Source organism: Aedes albopictus, chromosome 3, assembly GCF_035046485.1.
Source record: "Aedes albopictus strain Foshan chromosome 3, AalbF5, whole genome shotgun sequence".
NCBI classification, from domain to species: Eukaryota; Metazoa; Arthropoda; class Insecta; order Diptera; family Culicidae; genus Aedes; species Aedes albopictus.
In genome coordinates, this window is record NC_085138.1 from 95,987,697 (window position 1) to 96,010,012 (window position 22,316).

Consider the following 22,316-nt stretch of genomic DNA (forward strand, 5'->3'; position numbering starts at 1 on the left):
CGTTTCTGCAATGAAATGGTGCAAAAAGCGTGGGTAGTATGATTCCTTGCCTAATTTGATGCTGTTTGAGTAAAACTTTGGATAACTATGTTGTTTATGTTGCAAGAAATGGAGAAAACAACAACAACGTTGCCCGAAGTTTTGCTCAAACAGCATCAAATTAGGCAAGGAATCATACTACCCACGCTTTTTGCACCATTTCATTGCAGAAACGGAGGATTGACCTTCTCACCATACTAAAATTCAGCTCATTACTACAAATCTAGTACTTCACCGATCTGTCCTATTCAGCTCATTACTACAAATCTAGTACTTCACCGATCTGTCCTATTGCTAGTGGAATAATCGAGGAACTCCTGAAGGAATTCTAGAAGAACATCTGCAGGAATTCCTGAGGAACTTCTGAGTAAATTTTCGAGGGTTTTTCGGAGATTTCTTGGAGGAATCTCCGCGAAACTCCTGGAGGTATTCCTGGAATACCACCAGGAGTTTGTCAAAAATTTCGCTAGGAATACCTCCAGGAGTTACGAAAATTTAATCAGGAGTTTCTCGGGAATTCTTCCAGAAGTTCCGAGGGAATTTCTTCAGCAGCTTCTAGGGTATCTGTCCTGGAGTTCTTTGGGACCTTCCCCAGGTGTTCCCCGGGAATTCAGTCCGTTGTTTCCCGGGATTTTTCCCAGAAGCTGCCCGGCAATTCCCATAGGAGTTTCTCGGAATTCCTCCTGGAGTCTTAAATTTTTGCAGGAGCTCCTCGGGATTTTGTCCAGGAGATCCCTGGGAATTTCTGCTGTGCTGAAGTTCCGCAGGGATTCATACAAGAGTTTCTCGGGAATTCTTCTAGATATTTTAGAAAATTTCATAAGGAGTTCCTCGTGGATTCCTTTATCATTCTCCGATTCATGGAAAATTCTTCGATTGTTGCATGGAGAGAGTTATGTTTGTAATTATTTGTGAACACTGTGTTAGTTTGTATCACATTATGTATACTTAGATTTGTGAATAAGTCCCTGATCGTTCATTATGTAACATTTAAAGCCTTCAGGACACAAACGTCGCCGTCACACGAAGTTAACTATCTACAAAACACTGATTAGTCCGTTAGTCCTCTATGGGCACGAAGCATGGACCCTACGTGCAGAGGACCAACGCGCCCTTGGAGATTTTGAACGGAAGGTGTTGCGTACCGTCTACGGCGGAGTGCAGATTGATGACGGGACTTGGAGAAGGCGAATGCACCACGAGCTGCATTAGTTGCTGAAAGAACCAACCATCGTCCACACGATGAAAATCGGGAGGAAAATGGTTCTCGAGAGCCATCCGACCAGTACAAGAAGACATGGATCGCAGCGAGCTGGTAGGGTCGATCAAGAGGAGGACGATTTGCGGATTCTTCGCAGCATGCGGTACTGGAGACGCACAGCCATGGACCGAGTCGAATGGAGACGACTCCTACGTACAGCAGAGGACACTCATGCTTTAGGTTGACCGATAAGGTAAGGTAGATGCTGGTTGATGAAGTTTGAAACGGTAGTTGACCAGAAAAAAAGGAACAGAGAAAGGATGTCATCGAAAAAATAGCCGAGTCTGATTGTAATATCCGTTGTATAAAAAATTGTATATATTCTCTTGGTGATCTCATTTGATCTCTTGGTTTACCTAAGTTTGTTGTCTAGTGTTTTGTTGTCTGTGTCTTGACTGGTAACGCGATATCGCACACCAGTACCTATTAGCAGTGATGATTGGAATTATCTTGTTACTTTCACTGGATGTTCCTGCCGACAACAAAATGTCTCTTATAGCCTAAAAGTACGATTCTGTTTATTTTCCTCAACACAAACAAAAGATCCATTCTACTACGCTCAAAATCACTATTCGGTTTCATCACTATAACCAACAAAAAATACGATAATATAGAGATAATCCTTTCCACAAATTAGAAAAAAAAAATCTATACAGCTACTCTTTGACTATGCTTGTTGCCTAAACTTGGGGGTTTCGCTTCCTTCTCTGTTGTAATCTACATTAGCTTGTTCTAAACTGACCGGAAATTGTTAGCAATCATGATTCAAAGAATTGAAACGTTTGAGAATTGCTTTCCAACGACAGAAGAGAGAACCTGATAGGTACCTAAAACTTATTTCTGCGAACGAACAACTGCTGGGGGTCCCTGGGCGAGGAATGAAACACTACACAAATGTGGTAATCGTTCCGTGTGATGATTCTTCTTCGGGGTGTCGAAGCGATTGTTTTAATTTAAAACAACCTCTTTTGGATAAACCGCTTGAACTGTTTCCGTAATTATGAAACCATAGAAATACAATAAACGGAATGGTGAAATAGTTAACTTCGAAAACTACAGTTGACACCATACAACAGTAGAATGAGTTGCATGAAAAGTCTCAACCATATAAACCACAATCACCATGACCTGTATTGTAAAACTTAATGTAGCTCGACCATTTGGAGTATTGTTTTCCTACGGTACTTTTATTACGGTTATCATAGGCAGTATAATCACAATCGCGCTACAGCTTGCTCTAGCGGTTACCGATAACATTTATTATTATTTCGCAGAGGAAAGATTTGCGCTCTCTTAACGACTAATATTGTAAGGATCTCTTCTCGTGCTTTGTATGAAAATGCAACACGAGCGGAGATTGAACATCGACCTTAAATGCTTGATTTTTTCGCGCTTGATGCGAAGGACGAAGGTAGCCGAAAGGATGCTCCGTCGATTGGAACTTGCTAGGTTTTTGGAACCGGAACATCCTCCCGGATAGCTTCATCGCGTTGTTATTATGTGTTCCTTAATGGCTAAACAAGTCTTAACACTGGCTTACGCTTATAACGAGAGGTTGATTCAGAGAGGTGAATTTACATCATTCCTCCCATGCCTCCCATTCCACCCATTCCTCCCATACCGCCCATGCCTGGCATGCCACCACCGGCACCTTCTGGTTTGGGTTCTTCCGTCACGACGCATTCGGCAGTGGACAACAACGAGGCAACTCCGGAGGCATCGGTCAGAGCCGTTCGGACGACCTTGGTCGGGTCGATGATTCCCTTTTCGATCATGTTGACGTACTCACCGTTGAGGGCATCGTATCCGTAGTCACCCTGCTGGTCCAGGATCTTGGCAACGACAACCGATCCGTCGACACCGGCATTCTTGGCGATCTGAGTGCAAGGCTGGTGGAGAGCCCTTCGGACAATGTCAATGCCGGCCTTCTGATCGTCGTTTGATCCCTTCAGGTTCTCCAAAGTCTTGATACAACGGAGCAGGGCAGTGCCACCTCCGGGGACAATACCTTCCTCAACGGCAGCCCGAGTAGCGCACAGAGCATCGTTGACGCGATCCTTCTTCTCGTTCACCTCGACTTCGCTGGAACCGCCGATCTTCAGGACGGCAACTCCGGACGACAGACGAGCGAGGCGTTCCTGCAGCTTTTCCTTCTCATATTCAGAAGTTGTTTCGGCGATCTGGTCCCGGATCTGGTCGACACGACCCTCGACGTGCTTGGCATCCCCCTTACCCTTCAGCATCATGCAATCATCCTTGGTAATGGTGATTTCACCGACCTGTCCCAAATCAGACATCTGTACATCTTCCAATTTGACCAGGTTGGCATCGTCGCCGATGACGATTCCTCCGGTGCTGATGGCCATATCGGACAGGGTGCTCTTGCGGTTATCTCCGAATCCTGGAGCTTTGACGGCCGCAACCTGCAGACCAATCTTCAGTCTGTTCACGACCAGCGTGCTCAGAGCTTCTCCATCGACATCCTCAGCGATGATGACCAAGGGTTTGCGGGCGGAGTTGGCCAGTTCCAGGGCCGGAATGATCGACTGGACGGTGGAGATCTTCTTTTCCGAGAACAGCACCAGAGCATCCTGGAACTCAACCTTGGCTCCCTTGCTGGAGTTGATGAAGTACGGCGAAATGTATCCGCGATCGAACTTCATGCCCTCGATGATTTCCAGCTCATCGTGCAGGGTCTTGCCGTCCTTGACAGTGATGACACCGTCCTTACCGACGCGCTTCATCGCCTCACTGATCAGATCTCCAATAGCACGGTCTCCGTTGGCCGAGATGGTAGCGACCTGGGCAATCTCCTCCGGCGAGGTAACGGCACGGGACATGCTCTTCAGGTGGTCCTTGACGGCGTCGACGGCCAGCATCACACCGCGACGGATTTCCACCGGGTTGGCACCCTTGGAGATCTTCTCGAATCCCTCCTTGGCGATGGCCCGAGCCAGAACAGTGGCCGTGGTGGTACCATCTCCAGCTTCCTCATTGGTATTGTTGGCCACATCCTGCACCAGCTTAGCGCCGATGTTCTGGAACTTGCACTTCAGCTCGATACCCTTGGCCACGGTGACACCGTCCTTGGTGATCTTGGGAGAGCCCCAGCTCTGTTCCAAGATGACGTTGCGACCCTGCGGGAAAGAAGAGATCCACGGTTTAAACCACGACTTCCTAGTTCTAGTCTACTCTACTAATCTACTCTAGTGCTTGCACAGCCAGTATTGAAAAGCATCCTGCAAATATCAAAATTTCTTCTGATATTTTCTTGTCAGCATTAATACATTTTGCAGCATATCAGAGATGTGATACAAATTATACAAATGTGGGCCTGGCCACACTGTGCAGACAAATGTTAAACCACAACTTCCAAGTTCGAAGAAAAACCTTACCTTGGGTCCCATTGTGACGGCGACGGCATCGGCCAGGACATCAACGCCCTGCAGCATCAGGGCGCGCACCTCCGGTCCAAAGCGGACATCTTTGGCGTATCCGCGGTATCCGGCGACAACCTGGCGGGCGGCGGTGCAACGTAACACTGTCGGCAAGCGGAACATTCTGAAAGCAAAGAAAAGCAAGGAATGTTAACCATGTTAATAAGGCGTAATCGGACATTGAACAAGCGGGTTTTGTGGGCTAGCAACTAGGTACCGTTTATGTATCGTATGCAGAAGGTCCTGAGCTGTTCTTTCTTCTAACTTTGTATCTAATTTCTCCCTTTTCATATATAATACACATGTGTATTTTCCCCTTTCTTCCAAATAATTTTTCCTGTTACCTTTCTTCCAAATTTTGCAACACAGTGTCAATCTATCATATCACGCCTAGAAGTTATGCAATGGGGCACGTTCGGTGTAGTAATAAATTTGTAGTAATGAGCTGAATTTTAGTATAGTGAGAAGGTCAATTCTCCGTTTCTGCAATGAAATAGTGCAAAAAGCGTGGGTATTGTGTTTCCTTGCCTAATTTGATGCTGTTTGAGCAAAACTTTGGGCAACAGTGTTGTTGTTTTCTCAATTTCTTGCAACATAAACAACATAGTTAACCAAAGTTTTGCTCAAACAGCATCAAATTAGGCAAAGAATTATAATACCCACGCTTTTTGGACCATTTCATTGCAGAAACGGAGAATTGACCTTCTCACCATACTAAAATAGGACAGATCGGTGAAGTACTAGATTTGTAGTAATAAGCTGAATTTTGGTATGGTGAGAAGGTTAATTCTCCGTTTCTGCAGTGAAATGGTGCAAAAAGCGTGGGTATTATGATTCCTTGCCTAATTTGATGCTGTTTGAGCAAAACATTGGGCAACAGTGTTGTTATTTTCTTCATTTCTTGCAACATAAACAACGTAGTTATCCAAAGTTTTGCTCAAGCAGCATCAAATTAGGCAAGGAATCATAATACCCACGCTTTTTGTACCATTTCATTGCAGAAACAGAGAACTGACCTTCTCACCATACTAAAATTCAGCTCATTACTACAAATCTAGTACTACACCGAACGTGCCCCATTCAGCTCATTACTACAAATCTAGTACTACACCGAACGTGCCCCATTGGCGAACTGTGCCGCATCATTTCCAGAGTAATCGGCACACACGAACGGGACATTTTGACCTCGGACGTTATGATCCGGCCCCCGTCCGCATAAGGTACACCGGGGCAAGTTAAAACGGGTGGGGCAAGATCGCGTTTAATCCGCACGTATGCGGTCGGTCAGTTTTTGCGGTGCCGGTATTACGCAGCCTCGTAGAAACATACGCGATAATGGGGCACGTTCGATGTAGTACTAGATTTGTAGTAATGAGCTGAATTTTAGTATGGTGAGAAGGACAGCTCTCCGTTTCTGTAAAGAAATGGTGCAAAAAGCGTGGGTATTATGATTCCTTGCCTAATTTGATCCTGTTTGAGCAAAACTTTGGGCAACAGTGTTGTTATTTTCTCCATTTCTTGCAACATAAACAACATAGCTATCCAAAGTTTTGCTCAAACAGCATCAAATTAGACAAGAAATCATAATACCCACGCTTTTTGCACCATTTCATTGCAGAAACGGAGAATTTACCTTCTCACCATACAAAAATTCAGCTCATTACTACAAATCTAGTACTACACCGAACGTGCCCCATTCTAATCAATTACAGCACTGGATACCGCATTAACATACTGCAGATACACTTTTTCCCACTCCAAGTTGGGTCTTTCACCCAACAAGGAAAAACACGAAACATTGATGGGGTAGGACTGCAGGCGGTATGCACATTGTTCACTGCGTAAACATATAAATCCAATGGTTGCCATGTAAGCTAACATTGTGCTGAGCAAAGCGAGTTGCTCAGAGCTGCTCAAAATTTGCTCCCGATCAGCTCCGAGAGTAAAAGCTGTCTTCCCCCTTGCCCCATTAAAATGTTTGTTTGAACATTTCATGATGTCGGTCAAGCCGATCAATGTTACCCCGCTGATCAATGATACCTCGTTTTACGGTACTATTGAAAGTAGTGAGCTGAATTTTTGTATGGTGAAAAGGTCAATAGGACAGATCGGTGAAGCACTAGATTTGTAGTAATGAGCTGAATTTTAGTATGGTGAGAAGGTAATTTCTCCGTTTCTGCAATGAAATGGTGCAAAATGCGTGGGTATTATGATTCCTTGCCTAATTTTATGCTGTATGAGCAAAACTTTGGATAACTATGTTGTTTATGTTGCAAGAAATGGAGAAAACAACAACACTGTTGCCCAAAGTTTTGCTCAAACAGCATAGAATTAGGCAAGGAATAATAATACACACGCTTTTTGCACCATTTCATTGCAGAAACGGAGAATTAATCTTCTCACCATACTAAAATTCAGCTCATTACTACAAATCTAGTACTTCACCGATCTGTCCTATTGAATCAGTTTCTGTTCACGAATGGTTTTTTGTAATCTTCTTTTATTTAGCTATTTGGAATTCATGAAAATTGATTTTTATAAACTTTGAAATAACTCGATTTTTCTGTGATTCGTAACGCACTGAGATACATTGTCAAACATTCATGCTTGGTATGAGTACTAGATACATATCCTGTCTGGAAGGTAAGCAAGTGCCACAACTGTTTCCAAGCAGTTAGTACATTCAGACTTATGTGACCCAATCGAAGTTCCGTCGAAAGGAGGCAGCCGCTATTTTGACGTTTGTGGACGATGGTGAATGTTTCCTTTCTCCAGAATAAAAATCAGGCGTTTGATGCATTCAAGATTTTTAAAGCCAAGGCTGAGAAGCAATCCAATAAGCAGATCAAAATTGTACGATTGGATAATGGCACGAATGGCTGCGGCAAAACTAGGCAAAGAGTTTTGGGCAGAAGCAATATCGACTGCAGCGTATATGGTGAATCGAGTCCATCACGAGCGTTAGAAAGACACCTGAAGAAGCCTGGTCTGGTCTGGTTTCCACTCAGATGCCAACGGACGATGCGAATCCAACAGATGATCCAACGAGTTACGAGGAAGGCCTGCATCGGCCGGATCGAAAAGGCTGGATCGAGACTATGAAAGACGAGATGAAATCCTTGTACGAGAACCAAACGTGGGTCCTAGATAAACTCTGAAGGACGAAAGGCGATCCAAAACAAATGGGTGTTTAAGACGAAGCGTGGTCCTGATGGAAGCATTCAATGATATAAAGCGCGACTTGTGGTGAAGGGGTGTTCTCAACGCCCAGGGATGGACTACGACGAGGTATACTCTCCAGTAGTAAGGTATGTGACGGAGCGTTTTTTGATGGCAATGGCAGTGAAACATGACCTGGACGTTGATCAAATGGATGCGGTGACAGCATTGACGAGGACATTTTCACAATGCAGCTGGAAGGATTTCCTGCAGTGACCGGCAAAGTCGGCAAATTCAAGGTCTTAAACAATCTAGTCGTTTGTGGAACATGCAGCTCGTTGTCGTTCTGAAAGAATTCGGCCTTAACCGTTCAAGCGTTGATCCGTGTTTATACTGGATGATTCGTGGTGACCAGATGATGTTTGTTACCATATAGGGTATCGGGATGCTTCGTTGGCATAGTCCCCTCGTTCGGCCTATCTCAACGTAAACCAAAAACTCAAACAAACATGCATAACAGGATATCGGAAAAGCTATGCGCTATACAACTGTAATATTTCGTTTCAATGTTAGCACTTTGGAGCATTTAAATTGAATGAAAATGACACTTTGTTTAGCTTTTGTAGACGCCATGTTTCTTCGGCTTAGTGCGTAGTCTATACACATGGTCATAAAAGGCATGATTCTGGAACATTTCGAATTAAATTTCCAATAACTGAACATTTGATGCGACGATCAAAGACGCTATTTTGAACTTGTATATTTGTTTTCAACGAATAATAACTATTTTACAAATTGAATGTGGGCCGAATATTGAGGACATTTTTTTCACTATGTACCCAAATCTTGGCCCATCAGTAAAATTACGTCAACAACACCGATAAAGTGACGTTAACAACATTGCTTGCGTAAGAACCAGAAAGAACGAACAGGAAAAGAGATTTGGTGTGCGGTGACTGTAAAAATATAACACAATAATAGGGTTGCGTTGTTTTCATTACTTAATTAAGAAAGAACTTTAGTTTAAGTGATTTATTTATAATTTTTTGAAATTTTGGCTCCGAAAATGTAATTTAAAAGTAAGATTGGTGAACAAACAGAGATAATACTTCAGCAGAAATATTTAAAAAGTGAGATAATACGTGGTTCTAGTGCATGGAAAGTAATAGGCCAACGTTGTATCCACTAATAGGCCAATTTTTGTACCATAGACCAACGTTGCATACCATCACATCGAATCTTTTCAACTAAATTAAGTAAATTCTTGAATATTTACATTAGTTTACTTCCAATTGGTGAAACATGCATTGCTTAGAGTGTGTAATAGGGTCAACATATTATTTATAGTGCTTTTAATTCATGAGTTATGGTCAAAATTGTCAAGGCGGCTTGCAAATTAGGCCAAGGAATGGTACATATACCCTACGTGGATGATTTCCTGATATTCACCAATGATCGGAATTTGAAGAAGCAGTTGAAGAGATATGTATGCACAAGATTCAAAATGGAAGACTTGGGAAAAGACAAGTGTTGTCTAGGAAAACGGATTTCGAGGGATCGTGCGGAAGGCAAGCTTCGGCTAGATCAACAGAGACACGCTGAAGAAATAATCGAGAGGTTTGGCATGGTCGATTCCCACCCAGTTGCTACCCCTACCGAACCAAGCGTTAAATTGGATAAATCGATGGCACCCAAAAACCAGACCGAAAAGGAAGAAATCGATCGTGTACCTTTCAAAGAAGCGGTTGGATGTCTATCACTCGTGGCTCAAGTGACTCGTCCGGATATCTCGTATGCTGTTAACGATGTAAGCCAATATTCTTCGAACCCCGGAAGGCAGCACTGGGAAGCTGTGAAAAGAATAATACGATATCTGAAGGGAACACCGAGGGAGACACTGGAATATTCGAAGCAAGGATCCCCTGATATCATTGAATATAGCGATGCAGATTGGGGAGTCTACAACCGGATACCTATGTTTTCACGATGCAAGGCGGAGCTATCTCTTAGTGAGTCAAGAAAAACCAACGGTAGCTTATCCTCTTCTGAAGCGGAATATATGACACTATCTTGCGCTATCCACTCTGAGGACACTGTACGTATGGTTTTCATAGTTTACATCTTATGATTCAGTTATTTTTATATTTTCCATCATTTCATAGTTCTCGTATGCTTTTCATACACTGAGTAGCGAAATCCATAAGATTTATCGTATGAAAAACCTCATAAGAAGTTTCGTATGAAAATCATAGCCAAAAAACAACTAATTTTTTATTGGCTTCTAAACACTTCATCTTCCGAAGTGTCGATGGTCGCATGAGTAAAGCACGCACTCTCTAATCTTAGCGTTCCTGGTTCGGTTCCAGGTTGCGTTTTTTTAGTTTATGGCATAAACTTTATGCGAAATATTTCATAAAAAAATTTATTTCGATTTTTATACGTTATCGTTATGATTTTCATACGTTAGAGCTATGAAATGTATACAGTAACAGTATGATAATAATAGTTGGCGCTTTGAATCCAAAATCATCGTTCGTAACTATGATTTTCGCAAGAAATTCTTCTGGCAAAAAATTATAGTAAATTCGTATGATTTTCGGAGTTGCAGTGTCCAGTCCTGAGTGCAGGAAGGCATGTGGTGGAACAAATTGCGTACTCAAATTTCCGAAGAAGGACCTATTACCAATCTCCATCGCTGGTAATGAAGCATAATCCTCGCCAAAAGCATGTCAGCATTTGCTACCATTTGTCGGATAGCAACCCGACTAAAATGGTTCTCGAGAGTATCAGATGTCAGTAGGTCGAATAGAAATACACTAGAACTCCAATGGCGCCGTAGTCACTTTTCTCATTAAATTATTTTAATAACTTTAATTGCAATAATTTACTATTTTTAAGTGTCCTCCATGTAGAGTACCTTTTGTTTTGGTAAACAAAATTAACTTGACACTTCTAGTACCGCTGCTGACGCTGTAAGGGCGTGACAAACTAGATGTTAGTCACACGAACAGTCGCGGCATTGAACTTCTGTGGCTAGTTATTCTACTGTAGGTCGGCTCCAGAGGCACGTCCTCCTCCATTTGGGGAATTTGTGCCATCGCCATAAACACGAGGCTATTCATCATTTACCTATCGGAGAAGGGAAGGGGAAACGACAGGTAAGGGAATAGGATCGTCATACATGCAAAAGCGTACCACAATGGGTTCAAACAGCGCCATGAAAAAGGCACTGTGATAACGCATAAAGCGTAAAGAGAGCCTAGCTCTTTACCACAGCGGGTCAGAAACAACAGAACGTCCTGAAGATTCAGGTTTCTGAAGTCAGTTTCACTTAATAAGTGTTTTCCGAGTATTCGGAAACGCAGTTGCGCAAAAACTGGACAGTTACATATCAAATGATACGAAGTTCCATAATCGGATTCACAGGTTTCACATGCAAATTAATCAGCTTGCTGAATATTCGCCATGTGATAGCTGAGTCGGCTATGGCCAGTCAATACTTTGACCAGAATGCTGCAATTCTGCTTTGACAGATTGTAAGATACTTCGCCATCCTTGGAGATGGCTCAGTACAATACAATTTGGTTTGACGACATGACTCCAAACTATTCCAGTATTGTCTGTGTTGAGTAGCAGCCCAGGTGTGAATCTGAAGCTTTACCCAACACTTCGATATCGGAATAGCTGGCTCAGGGCCAATGAAGTCATGTGATGCTCCAGTGCGAGCTAACTCATCAGCCAATTCATTTCCAGCGATGGAAGAATGGCCAGGTACCCATACAAGGTGAACAGCGTTTGCTGAATTCAGCTCTTCGATTTGAGTTCGACAAGCCATAACTATCTTCGACCTGGAGTTGGACGACGCAAGTGCTTTAATAGCAGCCTGGCTATCTGAACAGAAGTATATTACTTTGCCCATTACGTGCTGCTGAAGTGCTGATTGCACTCCGCACATAAGAGCAAAGATTTCGGCCTGAAAAGCGGTGTAGTGTCTACCAAGTGAATAAGACTGATGCAGCCTTAACTCACGAGAATAAACACCAGCACTTGCTCGCAGGGATAGGGTGCGACTCAAAAATCTTTCCGTGCCGCACACGCTGCTACGAGACAACACAACAAACTAGAAGGAGACGAGTACGCGCAATCGGTTGTGTGTTGCTCGCTTACTGTGCCGCGCGCTGGAGCTCTCCTGTCTCTCACGCTCTGTCGTATGCACTCTCTCGGTGCTTGTCTCCGTGCTTTGCACTTGGCTTGATACTACGCATGATTGGAAAAATTTCGAATCAAACGACCCATCACTTGTCAACCCTTGACAAGCTTAACAACTTTGCCGAAAACACAAACTCTTCAATTAATTTATTAAGTGATTTTTTCTGTTTGGTGACAAGCACAGTCCCAAGCACCGAGCATTACTCCCTGCGCCGTAGAGCTAGTGCTGCGAATGTCTCTCGCACAATTACGAAAGCTCTCACTCATATGTCTCTTGTCTCTCGGCAAAACGGGAGACAAGCACTTGAGATTGTGTGAAGCACATGCTTTTTTCGCACCGCACGGTGCATGCCGCCAATCCCTGCTTGCTCGACCTTCGAGAAGGGTGTCATCAGTGTAACATACGATGCCGTCTGAAATACTTCTCTCCAGATAACCAGATGTCCACAGTTGTGTAAATCCATTTGATATACTTGGGTTTTAGACCCGAAGTTTGTACCAAAGGTTCGCCGGCATTGCCCGAAGGCCATACAAGCATTCTTGATTCTGAACTCAACATGAGGTGTTCAGGAAAGCATGGAATCAAGAATGAGTCCAACGTATTTACCTGGTCAGTCACATTGATTTCAGAATCAAAGAGACGTTAAGTTCGAACACCATTACGGTTTCGCTTTTCCGTGAAAAGAACAATACAGTAACAAATTTTGAAAACGACGTATAATCAATGCTACACCATTGATTATACGTCGTTTTCAAAATTTGTTACTGAATAGATGTTTTACTCGGATTTACCGAAAGGCCATATTGGCGACACCAACCCTCAACTACCTGAAGAGCGTTTTGCATCAAGTCGAAAAGGGTGCTGATGCACATACCGACTAACAATGTTAGGTATTCGTTGGCAAAACCATAAGTAGGAAAATCGCTATTGTTGAGTTACCTCAATAGCAGCTACGAGATTCCACAAGTGATGACAAGACTCCCCTTTGGGGGCATCCACAAACACTGAATTTCCTAATCGCCGCTTGACGCAATGTCAAGAAGAGATGTCGGTTTTTGAGCATTTGGTGAATCCGATTGGAAACCATTGGAGATATACCATGACTCCGTGCGACTACCAATATGGCATCGAAAGGCACATTGTCAAAGGCACCCTCGATATCTAAGAAAACACCCAAGCAGGATTGCTTTTGAGCGAATGCCGTCTCGATATCGTAAACAACTTTGTGTAAAAGAGTCGCAGTGGGCTTACCAGATTGGTAAGCATGTTGGTTCACATGAAAAGACACATTGGCCAGATGAACATCATGGATGTGATGATCCACAATGCGTTCTTAGCATTTCAGAAGAAAAGAGGTCAAACTGACAGATCTGAAACTCTTTGCTACTTCAAACGACGCACGACCCAGTTTTGGAATGAACTTCGCAGTAATATGTCGCCAGAATTTGGGAATATACCCTTTAGCCAATCTGCAAACAAGTATTTTTTTTTCAAAACATGTTTGAAATAATCAAATCCTTTTTGAAGCAAAATAGGATAAGTCCCATCTGCACTTTTCCAGAAATTTGAAAGGAGTCAAGCTATTTAGTGTCCACTCAAACGATTCTACAGTTACAATACTCCGCGCCGAAGCCAGAGAATCATAACTACAAGAAAAGACATCAGGTTCATCCGAAGATGTAATATCCACACATCCGGGGAAGTGTGTACTGAATAAACATTCCGAAACTTTCTCTTCAGAGGAAGTGAAATCACCATTAAATGGCAAATTTTGGCAAACGAGGTTCGTTCACTTGGAAATCCTTAGATTTCGTAAGGATTTTGTTTAACCGATTGACTTCACTTAAACTGGAAGCATTCGTGCAATGGTTTTTCCAACCGGATCGTTCAACAGAACAGAGAGCTTTCTTGTAGACCTTGTAAGTTGTCATGAAAAGCCTCCGATCCAGCCGAACGTCATGTGTTCCAACTCTTACTACATTGGTTCCTGAGCTTTGCCAGATCAGAGTTTCACCAAGGAATTTTTCTTGTAGTCTCCACAGACAGCAGAGGGCAAGCTTCTTCAAAAGCTTGCATGATGAAAGTCGTTGTAGTATCGACGGCATCTCATCTAAATCACTTGGAGTGTCAATAGGACAGATCGGTGAAGTACTAGATTTGTAGTAATGAGCTGAATTTTTGTATGGTGAGAAGGTCAATTCTCCGTTTCTGCAAGGAAATGGTACAAAAAGCGTGGGTATTATGATTCCTTGTCTAATTTGATGCTGTTTGAGCAAAACTTCGGGCAACAGTGTTGTTGTTTTCTCCATTTCTTGCCACATAAACAACATAGTTATCCAAAGTTTTGCTCAAACAGCATCAAATTAGGCAAGGAATCATAATACCCACGCTTTTTGCACCATTTCTTTACAGAAACGGAGAATTGACCTTCTCACCATACAAAAAATCAGCTCATTACTACAAATCTAGTACTACACCGAACGTGCCCCATAGATGATGAGTATCCATGGAATTTAGCCGCAGCCAAATCAGTAAAGCGATTCCAGTTGGTTGACCGGGAATTCCTGAATCGCAAAGTTTGCGAAGTAACATTCACATGTTCAAAAAAGAAGTAGCGATGATCAGATAAAGATTCTTCATCTGACACATGCCAATTGGTTAGATCGTGACTAATTCTGCTAGATCAAAGCGTTGTGTCTAACACTTTCTGTCTAGCAGATACCATGAAGGTTGGGCGGTTGCCTATGTTAAGTAATCCAAGATCTTTACTACTTCAATATTCTATTAAACTGGAGCTTCTCAAGTTAATGTCTGAGCTGCTCCAGATAATATGGAAAGCATTAGAATCAGTGCCAACAAATAGAGGAAGGCCATTTGAATTCCAGTATGCGATGACCTGTTTGAAAGCATCCGTAGGGGATGGTTTATCATGCGGTAAATAAACTGAGCAATATACGTATTTCCTGTTGAGGTTTCCAACAGATACATCAATTGTGATAGCACATACATCTCTGGTGATTAGTTCAGAGATGAATGTAGCAACGATTGCATTGTTGATAAGCACACATGCTCGAGGCTTGACACGCGAGTTTGCCATTTCATTTTTACTGAAAGTAGCAAACACCGGATTCACAAGGTTTCCTAGATAGAAATTCCCCTTACGAAAGTAAGGTTCTTGGACTAACGCCACTAGGGCTGTACCATTTTGCACAAGTCTGTAAAGATTCATCGTTGCTGTTATTTTCTGCTGAAGACTGATTTGAAGCAATCCCCAGAAAACAAATTTTAAAAGGAATTTAAAAAGGGACATCTGGGTTAATCCGAAAAGGGACTCCTAAGAAATCAAAGAGTTCAGACATTGACATTCTTTTTTCGTAACATTATCATCGAATTCCGAGAGATAACCAAGCAGAATGATACGAGGTAACTTAAAGGAATCCCATAGAAGCCTTAAAGTTTTTCTGGCTGGAGACGTTCCAAGAGAACGTAACGCCAAGAAAGATTTTTTTTTTCGATTATGGTCCTTTGATTACACACACAATCACTATGAGCTTCAGGACGACACTAACGTTCATTTTTGTATTCCTTTATGGTGTGGCTGGCTCAAAGATACTCTACCCACGGAAGTCAAGTAAATTTCCATTACGAAAAGTCAATGGACCGACCAGGAATCCACCTAAAATTCTCTCCGCGTCTTACAATCTAGACTTTTCTCACAAAAACTGGCATAAATCCAGTGCTCGTTTAACTAATCGTTTGGTCTTAGTGCTATGTTTATTCACTTATACAAAAATAACCTAAATATCTATCATTTGGTTTCTTACAATCTAACAGTGCAGTGGAATACCGATTCTTGAGATCTCTCCTCCCAATCATCAGCAGCTTCGAAACGCTTCCTAAAACTGTGGCAAATTCGCCCGAATCGCGCCAATCTCCGCCGCACTCATCGGCTTCAAATCGAAACCCCTCAGTGGACTCTCCAGCTCCAGATCGCGCTGCCGATTGACCAACACCTTCTGCTCGTTTCTAATGGTCTTGATTTCCTCCTCAATCTGGTCGGCATCCTTCTGCAGCAGTTCCAGCGCTTTCGGCTGCTTCTGCTTCATCAGCATTGATCCAACGGTGATCCACACCTTGGAATCTTCCCGGGGGAAACTCTTCCGGATGGTCCGAATCGCTTCCCGGGTTTCCTGCCGGCGTTTGTCCAGGGCTATCAGTTCCTGCTTCCGCATCAGAACCTGATCCGCAACTCGTTCCGTTTCCTGCAGGATCTCGGTCATTTTGCGACGGGAGCTGGTGGTACCGGTAGTTGCTGACATCTCTCTAATTCATCCATAATCAGTCAAAAACCGAGAAAAAGAGAGACGGAAGTTCAGGATTAGCTCGGTCGCTGGAAACCGGAACGGAAAAATTTTGACGTATCATTCAAACTTCATCTTGAGTGCCAAATTTCATCATCTTCCTCCATGGTTACATGCTTCGTTACGTAACAACCGCTGTCGCAAGCGGCTTCCAGTTGCCAAGCGGCACAAATCAATTTTGCTTCAATCTTCCTCAATCTCTGATCTGATTCCGAGCCCATTTCATTCACCAGAACTTTCTTTGATCGGATTCCCAATCAAATTGATTGGCTTATCATCGCTTTCAAGCCGAATCAAGGACAAGCGCTGCCATCATCCTTCACCCCTAAACCCGCATATGAATCTTCTGGAACATAACCTAACTTTCACGCCCGACTTCCCTGTTTTCCCATTCGCAAAAATCGAAATTCCACTGCACTCCTCCCCCACAGATCTGCATCTACACTCACCTGGATTACAATCACTTCACTTCCGGCGGGGACACGAAATCTAGCGGATCGTTCCTCTCCTCCAAAAACTGATCAGGATCTGATTACACAAAAAGTCACGTTTTTGCAACTCCAGACGGGCACGCGTAAATGCACGAATACCGGACTCACTGGCAGTAGAACGATGAATGACGACCACGACCACGACGACGACGGACGAAGCTGACCGATGTTTTGTTGACGTTGTTGCCGGGCGGGGGGTGACGTTTCTAGAAAATTGTGCCGGTGTAATGTGGAGCTGATTACACCGCGACTACATCGCGCGAGAGAATTCTCATAGCGGTTCGGAACCGCTGCAATGTGAAACATTTCGAGTGTGAATTTTGAAAAGATGATAAATATTTATATATTAGCGATTTTGCACAACAAACTTTGCGCGATATTTTTTCTTGTATTATCAAGATATTGATCATGTGGGTGTCATGACTCTCTCCGTCGCCTCAAGCAGATGCACGCGCAACAGCATGTAAAACTATGCATGTGTATTATCACAAGCACGGTTTACGTCATAAATCCTATTCGTTTTGCACAGCTCAATTTAAACGCACACATTGAGCGCACCACGCAGTTCACCCTGGCTACGGCAAACGCTCTCACTTCGCCCGTTATGCATCGTTGCTCAGAGCGATTGATTTTCTCGCAACCCGCCTGAAGCATACTCAGTAGAGTGGGTCATCGTTTATATGGAAAAATGAAAAATTCAATGGTATCCCATCAAATCAAAGCTTTTTTGATCCCATTTCAGGACCCAAAAAAGTGTGCAAAATTTGGGCACGATCGGTTATGTCTACGTTTTGCGCATTGCGTTTGAAGTTTGTATGGGGTTTTACATGGGAAAACACAGTTTTTTGTATTTCTCTCATAAGAAGCTCGATTTTTTTTCTAAAACCATGTAACCGATAAAGTGAAAACATAGCCTAGGGTGTCCTGAAAAACTTTGTCGAAGACCGCGAAGTGATCTGATGCTTATGAAAAAAGTTATAGCGTTGGCATTGCTAGGCGAACCAGCATGATTTTGTTGCTATTGTTATTCCTTTACATGTTAAAACACAAACACATGCATGCGGTTCGTTGGTTATAACTATTTTCTCAAGCATCGGATCGCTTTGCGGTCTTTAACAAAGTTTTTTAGGACTTTACAGGATTTTACAGTATCGGTTAAAAAGTTTCAGACAATTTTTTTCAATTTATGACAAAAAAGCAAAAAAGTATGTTTTCCCATACAAAATCCCATACAAATTTCAATTGCAATGCGCAAAGTGTAGACGCAACCGATCGTGCTCAAATTTTGCAGATACTCAGGATCCGAAACGGAACCAAATAAACTTTGATCTGAGAAAACGGTTCCGATGACCCACACTAATACCACAGACAAAAATACTCAGCAACTGCTATCGCTGCAAAGCTGCGAAGGGTGGAACCCACAACATGTTTGTCATTCCAGGCGTGACATGCTAGCTGTTTCGTATCACCTAGAAATCCTCTACATAGAGATGAGCGGAAGTTACACACGTTGATTCGGCAACGCTGTTTGTTTTGTTTACAACAGCTGCCAACACTTGCTACAAAGCTAGATGTTCAAACTTTGTGCGTGACTTCGTTGTGGTTCAAGATGTTTTGTTTACATTTTCTAATTATGGTAGATTTGTTTTCAAAATTTTGTTGAAATAGCGGAGCAATCGAAGAAATCTGAAATTCAATGCAAAAGTGTTACGCTAATCATATCGGCAGAAGTGAAGCAAGAAGCAGCAATGGAAGTTTTTCGACAAGTGCAGCAACAAAAGTGTCGTCATAAGCATGAGCTTTTGAAAGCAGAATTAATAATTTTTTATCTTTTTACTAAACATACATATGCCGCCAATATCTCGATATTAAAAATGAATAATTTTAATTTATTTAGTTCCGATTGCAATACCGTTCGAACGACGCCTTCCTACGAACGATAAGCATGTTCATTTGGCTCACACTTTGACAGTTCTCTCTGCACGATTGGCTCACAATGGCCGCCTCCGCAGATCTCTATAATGTAGGATTACTAGTATCACCATAGACTAATTTCAAGACCTCGATGTACCAAAGAAAACGACCAAATTTTCGGTGACCAGTCCGGTACCCAATAAATATTCATAACCGTGTATTTTTTTTCCGTGTAAATTGCCTTTTGTGTAAATTTTATTTAGCGTGTTACTCTGATCTGACAGCTCTGACAGTAAGGGACTAAATATAAATTACGTAAAGTGAGTACCGAGGATTGTTCACAATCTGCGAACTTGACTGCGGAAAAAATTGCGACCATGACGCCGCTGGTATCACCTTGGGAAGGGTGATTCCAGAAAGCGGTTCAAGTGATTGTCTCGCGATGGTCGCGATTATTCGCAAGACTGCTCAATAGCACCACACATTTTTCTTCACTCCTGTATCAACCACCAACCTATCAAGACGTATTCAATAAAAACTTTATTTCGTTCTCGTTAAACCACTCCGTGTTTTCTCTGAACTCAAGAGGTTATGGACCCCGCGCGGCGTCCAGTCTACGGCATCCCGCAATTTTCCGGAGCTGGCTACGAAAACTGGAAGTTTTGCGTTGAAAAGTTCTTGAAGTCGGTTGGTTTACTGGAAGTCCTGAGTCAAGATGTTCCACCCACGGCTTCCGAAGCAGCGAAGTTTAATGATAAGGATGGTAAGGCATCAAACTGGTTAATAGCCTTTATTCATGAAGACCTACTGGACCTGGTTCGTGAGAAAGAAACTGCGAAGGAGATTTGTGTTGGAATATTTGGGCCAGCCTAATATATGTTGTGCGATGTTTATCATCAATGCCCTGCACCGACCCTGCCTAATGTATGTATATTGTTATTGTTTTGTACATGATTGTTGTTAGTTTTCAGAAGGTGCGACACTAGTTTTGCCAAGCCAAAAACCTCAAAAAAAGCCGAAAAAAGATCAAAAAAGTCGCTAAAACCCGCAAAAGTTTTGCGGGTTTTACCGGGTTTTTTCGTCTTTTTTCAACTTTTTTTGGGGTTTTTCGGCTTGGCAAAACTAGTGTCGCTCCCCCTGTTAGTTTTAAATAAACCGACCGCCGCGACGAGCACACGTACTTTGTGTTTGCTTCCGTGTGTTTCTCCGCCGTACGCGTACCGAAAGTTCCCCCGGTGATTTGTCGGTGCCCCTGGGTAGCTCAGTGGTCCTTTGAGGACAGTGTTGGCCTCAGTGAATCATTCCAACAGGTAATGGGCCCAGTGTGGTGAAGAACCGGAAAAGTGCTTGGAACAGTCGCGGATTGAGTGCGAAATTTGTCCCGCGATTCCTCCTGTGTGCCGGTCGGTGGGAGAGCTAATTAATTTGGCTCGTTCGGTTGCAATCAGCTGCTGTGTGGAAGAACAGCTGTGACCGGGACAGACTCAGTGTTGAAAAAGTGGTCGGTGGAATTATCGCCTGTTTGGCTTTGGTGGCGTCCAGAACGGGGAAGACAGTGCCGGCTAGGCTTTGTGGTGCACCATTTTATGTCCCGCAGCCGAGAAGTAAGAAGATTGTGCCATTTTGACCCGCGAATCGAATGAACTGTTGCCGTAGCCGTGGTGTTCTATTGTGAAACGAACATTTGTGACGGAGTCTGTGTGTACCGCCGTCGGGTACGTTCGCTTGTGTTGTTGGCTGTACCTTCGTGTGCACAGTGTGCGCCAACAGAAAAGTGACAATTTCGAGATGGCTGATAAAGTTTTTATTTCCCGTTTGGATAATCGTAATTATCAAACGTAGAAGGTGAAAATCGAGATGCTGCTGATAACTTTTGAGCTGTGGCATACGGTATCTGAAGTGAAGCCGGTGCCGGTGAATGCGGCGTGGTCGAAAGAGGATCAGAAAGCAAAGGCCTTGATCATTCTGAACGTTGAAGACAATCAGTTGCCGCTGGTGAAAGACTTGAAGTCTGCAGCGGAAGTGTGGGAAAAGTTGAAAAAGTACCACGAAAAGGCTACGGTGACGTCGCGAGTGTCGCTTCTGAAGAAGCTGTGTAGTCTAAACTACGAAGAAGGTGCGAACATGGAGGAGCACCTGTTCGCGATCGAAGAACTTTTCGATCGGTTATCGTGTGCGGGACAGAAACTCGAGGGTTCGCTGCAGGTGGCGATGGTGTACCGGAGTCTGCCGGAGTCGTACAACGGACTGGTGACGGCCTTGGAGAGCCGTCCGGACGCCGATCAGTCGTTGGAGTTCGTGAAGCAGCGGCTGATGGACGAGTACCACCGACGGGTAGAGAAGCGAGCAGAAACGTCCGAGGAGCGCCACGACCGGGCGCTGAAAGTGAACGGAAGCAGACGAAACGGAAGAGTGCGACAGCGTGTGTGCTATAACTGCCGGAAACCGGGCCACTTCCGGAGAGAGTGCCCAATGCTTCGTGAAGAAGAAAGAAGAGATCCGGAAGTGAAGAAGACGGTGGCGAAGAAGAACACGGGAATTTATTTCGGCGTGGGAGGTCAGCGGAAGCGGAAGTCCTGGTATGTGGATAGTGGCTGCTCGAGCCACATGACCAGTGACCGGAAGTTCTTCGTGAAGATCGACGATAAAGTGAAGCAGAAAGTGAACTTGGCGGACGGCTCGGTGTTGAGTTCCGCCGGTGTTGGAGAAGGCTTCCTGGAGTGCGTCGATGGAGACGGAAGAAATAACAAAGTGCTCGTGAAGAATGTGCTGTACATCCCGGAGCTGGAATGTGGACTGCTGTCGGTCCGGAAACTGGCACGGGAAGGACTAAAAGTTAACTTTGTGGAATCGAAGTGCCAGATAGTGAGTTCCAGCGGGAAAGTGGAAGTCGTCGCGGATCTTTGTGGAGAGCTGTATGCCCTGAAGATAGCTGGAGGAGCGGAGATCGGCAACCGCCGGAGAAATGCAGCTGGGCATCCCGTTGAAGAGGAGTTCGACCAAGAAGAATTTTATGACTGTTTTGACGAGGGACTCCGATACTAAGTGGAACTTTGTGGCTTTGTGATAAGACTTTGTGTGATACTTGACGAAGCAGAAGTCTCGGCAGAAGTGTTCGGTGCAGGAGGAGGAACTTTGTGTAGGCTGTGTTGTCCAATGTGAACTTTGTGAAGACTTTGTGAAAATGTAACTTTTGTGAACGGACTTTGTGATTGTGATGACCAACATCGAGGAGGAGTGTTGGAATATTTGGGCCAGCCTAATATATGTTGTGCGATGTTTATCATCAATGCCCTGCACCGACCCTGCCTAATGTATGTATATTGTTATTGTTTTGTACATGATTGTTGTTAGTTTTAAATAAACCGACCGCCGCGACGAGCACACGTACTTTGTGTTTGCTTCCGTGTGTTTCTCCGCCGTACGCGTACCGAAAGTTCCCCC

The 22,316-nt window shown here is 43.6% G+C and overlaps 2 protein-coding genes across 2 annotated transcripts; both read right to left on the minus strand.

Moving 5' to 3' along the window:
* Positions 1-1,596: 1,596 nt before the first annotated feature.
* On the minus strand, positions 1,597-17,059 carry LOC109411288 (heat shock protein 60A). The gene is made up of 3 exons (XM_062860032.1): positions 16,917-17,059; positions 4,696-4,861; positions 1,597-4,437 (listed from the first exon to the last, which is right to left on the minus strand). The coding sequence occupies exons 2-3, from the start codon at positions 4,858-4,860 to the stop codon at positions 2,875-2,877; spliced, it is 1,728 nt and encodes a 575-aa protein (XP_062716016.1). The 5' UTR covers position 4,861; positions 16,917-17,059; the 3' UTR covers positions 1,597-2,874.
* LOC109425545 (p53 and DNA damage-regulated protein 1) lies at positions 15,928-17,059 on the minus strand. The gene is made up of 2 exons (XM_019700791.3): positions 16,917-17,059; positions 15,928-16,429 (listed from the first exon to the last, which is right to left on the minus strand). Exon 2 carries the CDS (start codon positions 16,423-16,425, stop codon positions 16,003-16,005), a length of 423 nt encoding a protein of 140 aa, XP_019556336.3. The 5' UTR covers positions 16,426-16,429; positions 16,917-17,059; the 3' UTR covers positions 15,928-16,002.
* Positions 17,060-22,316: the final 5,257 nt, after the last annotated feature.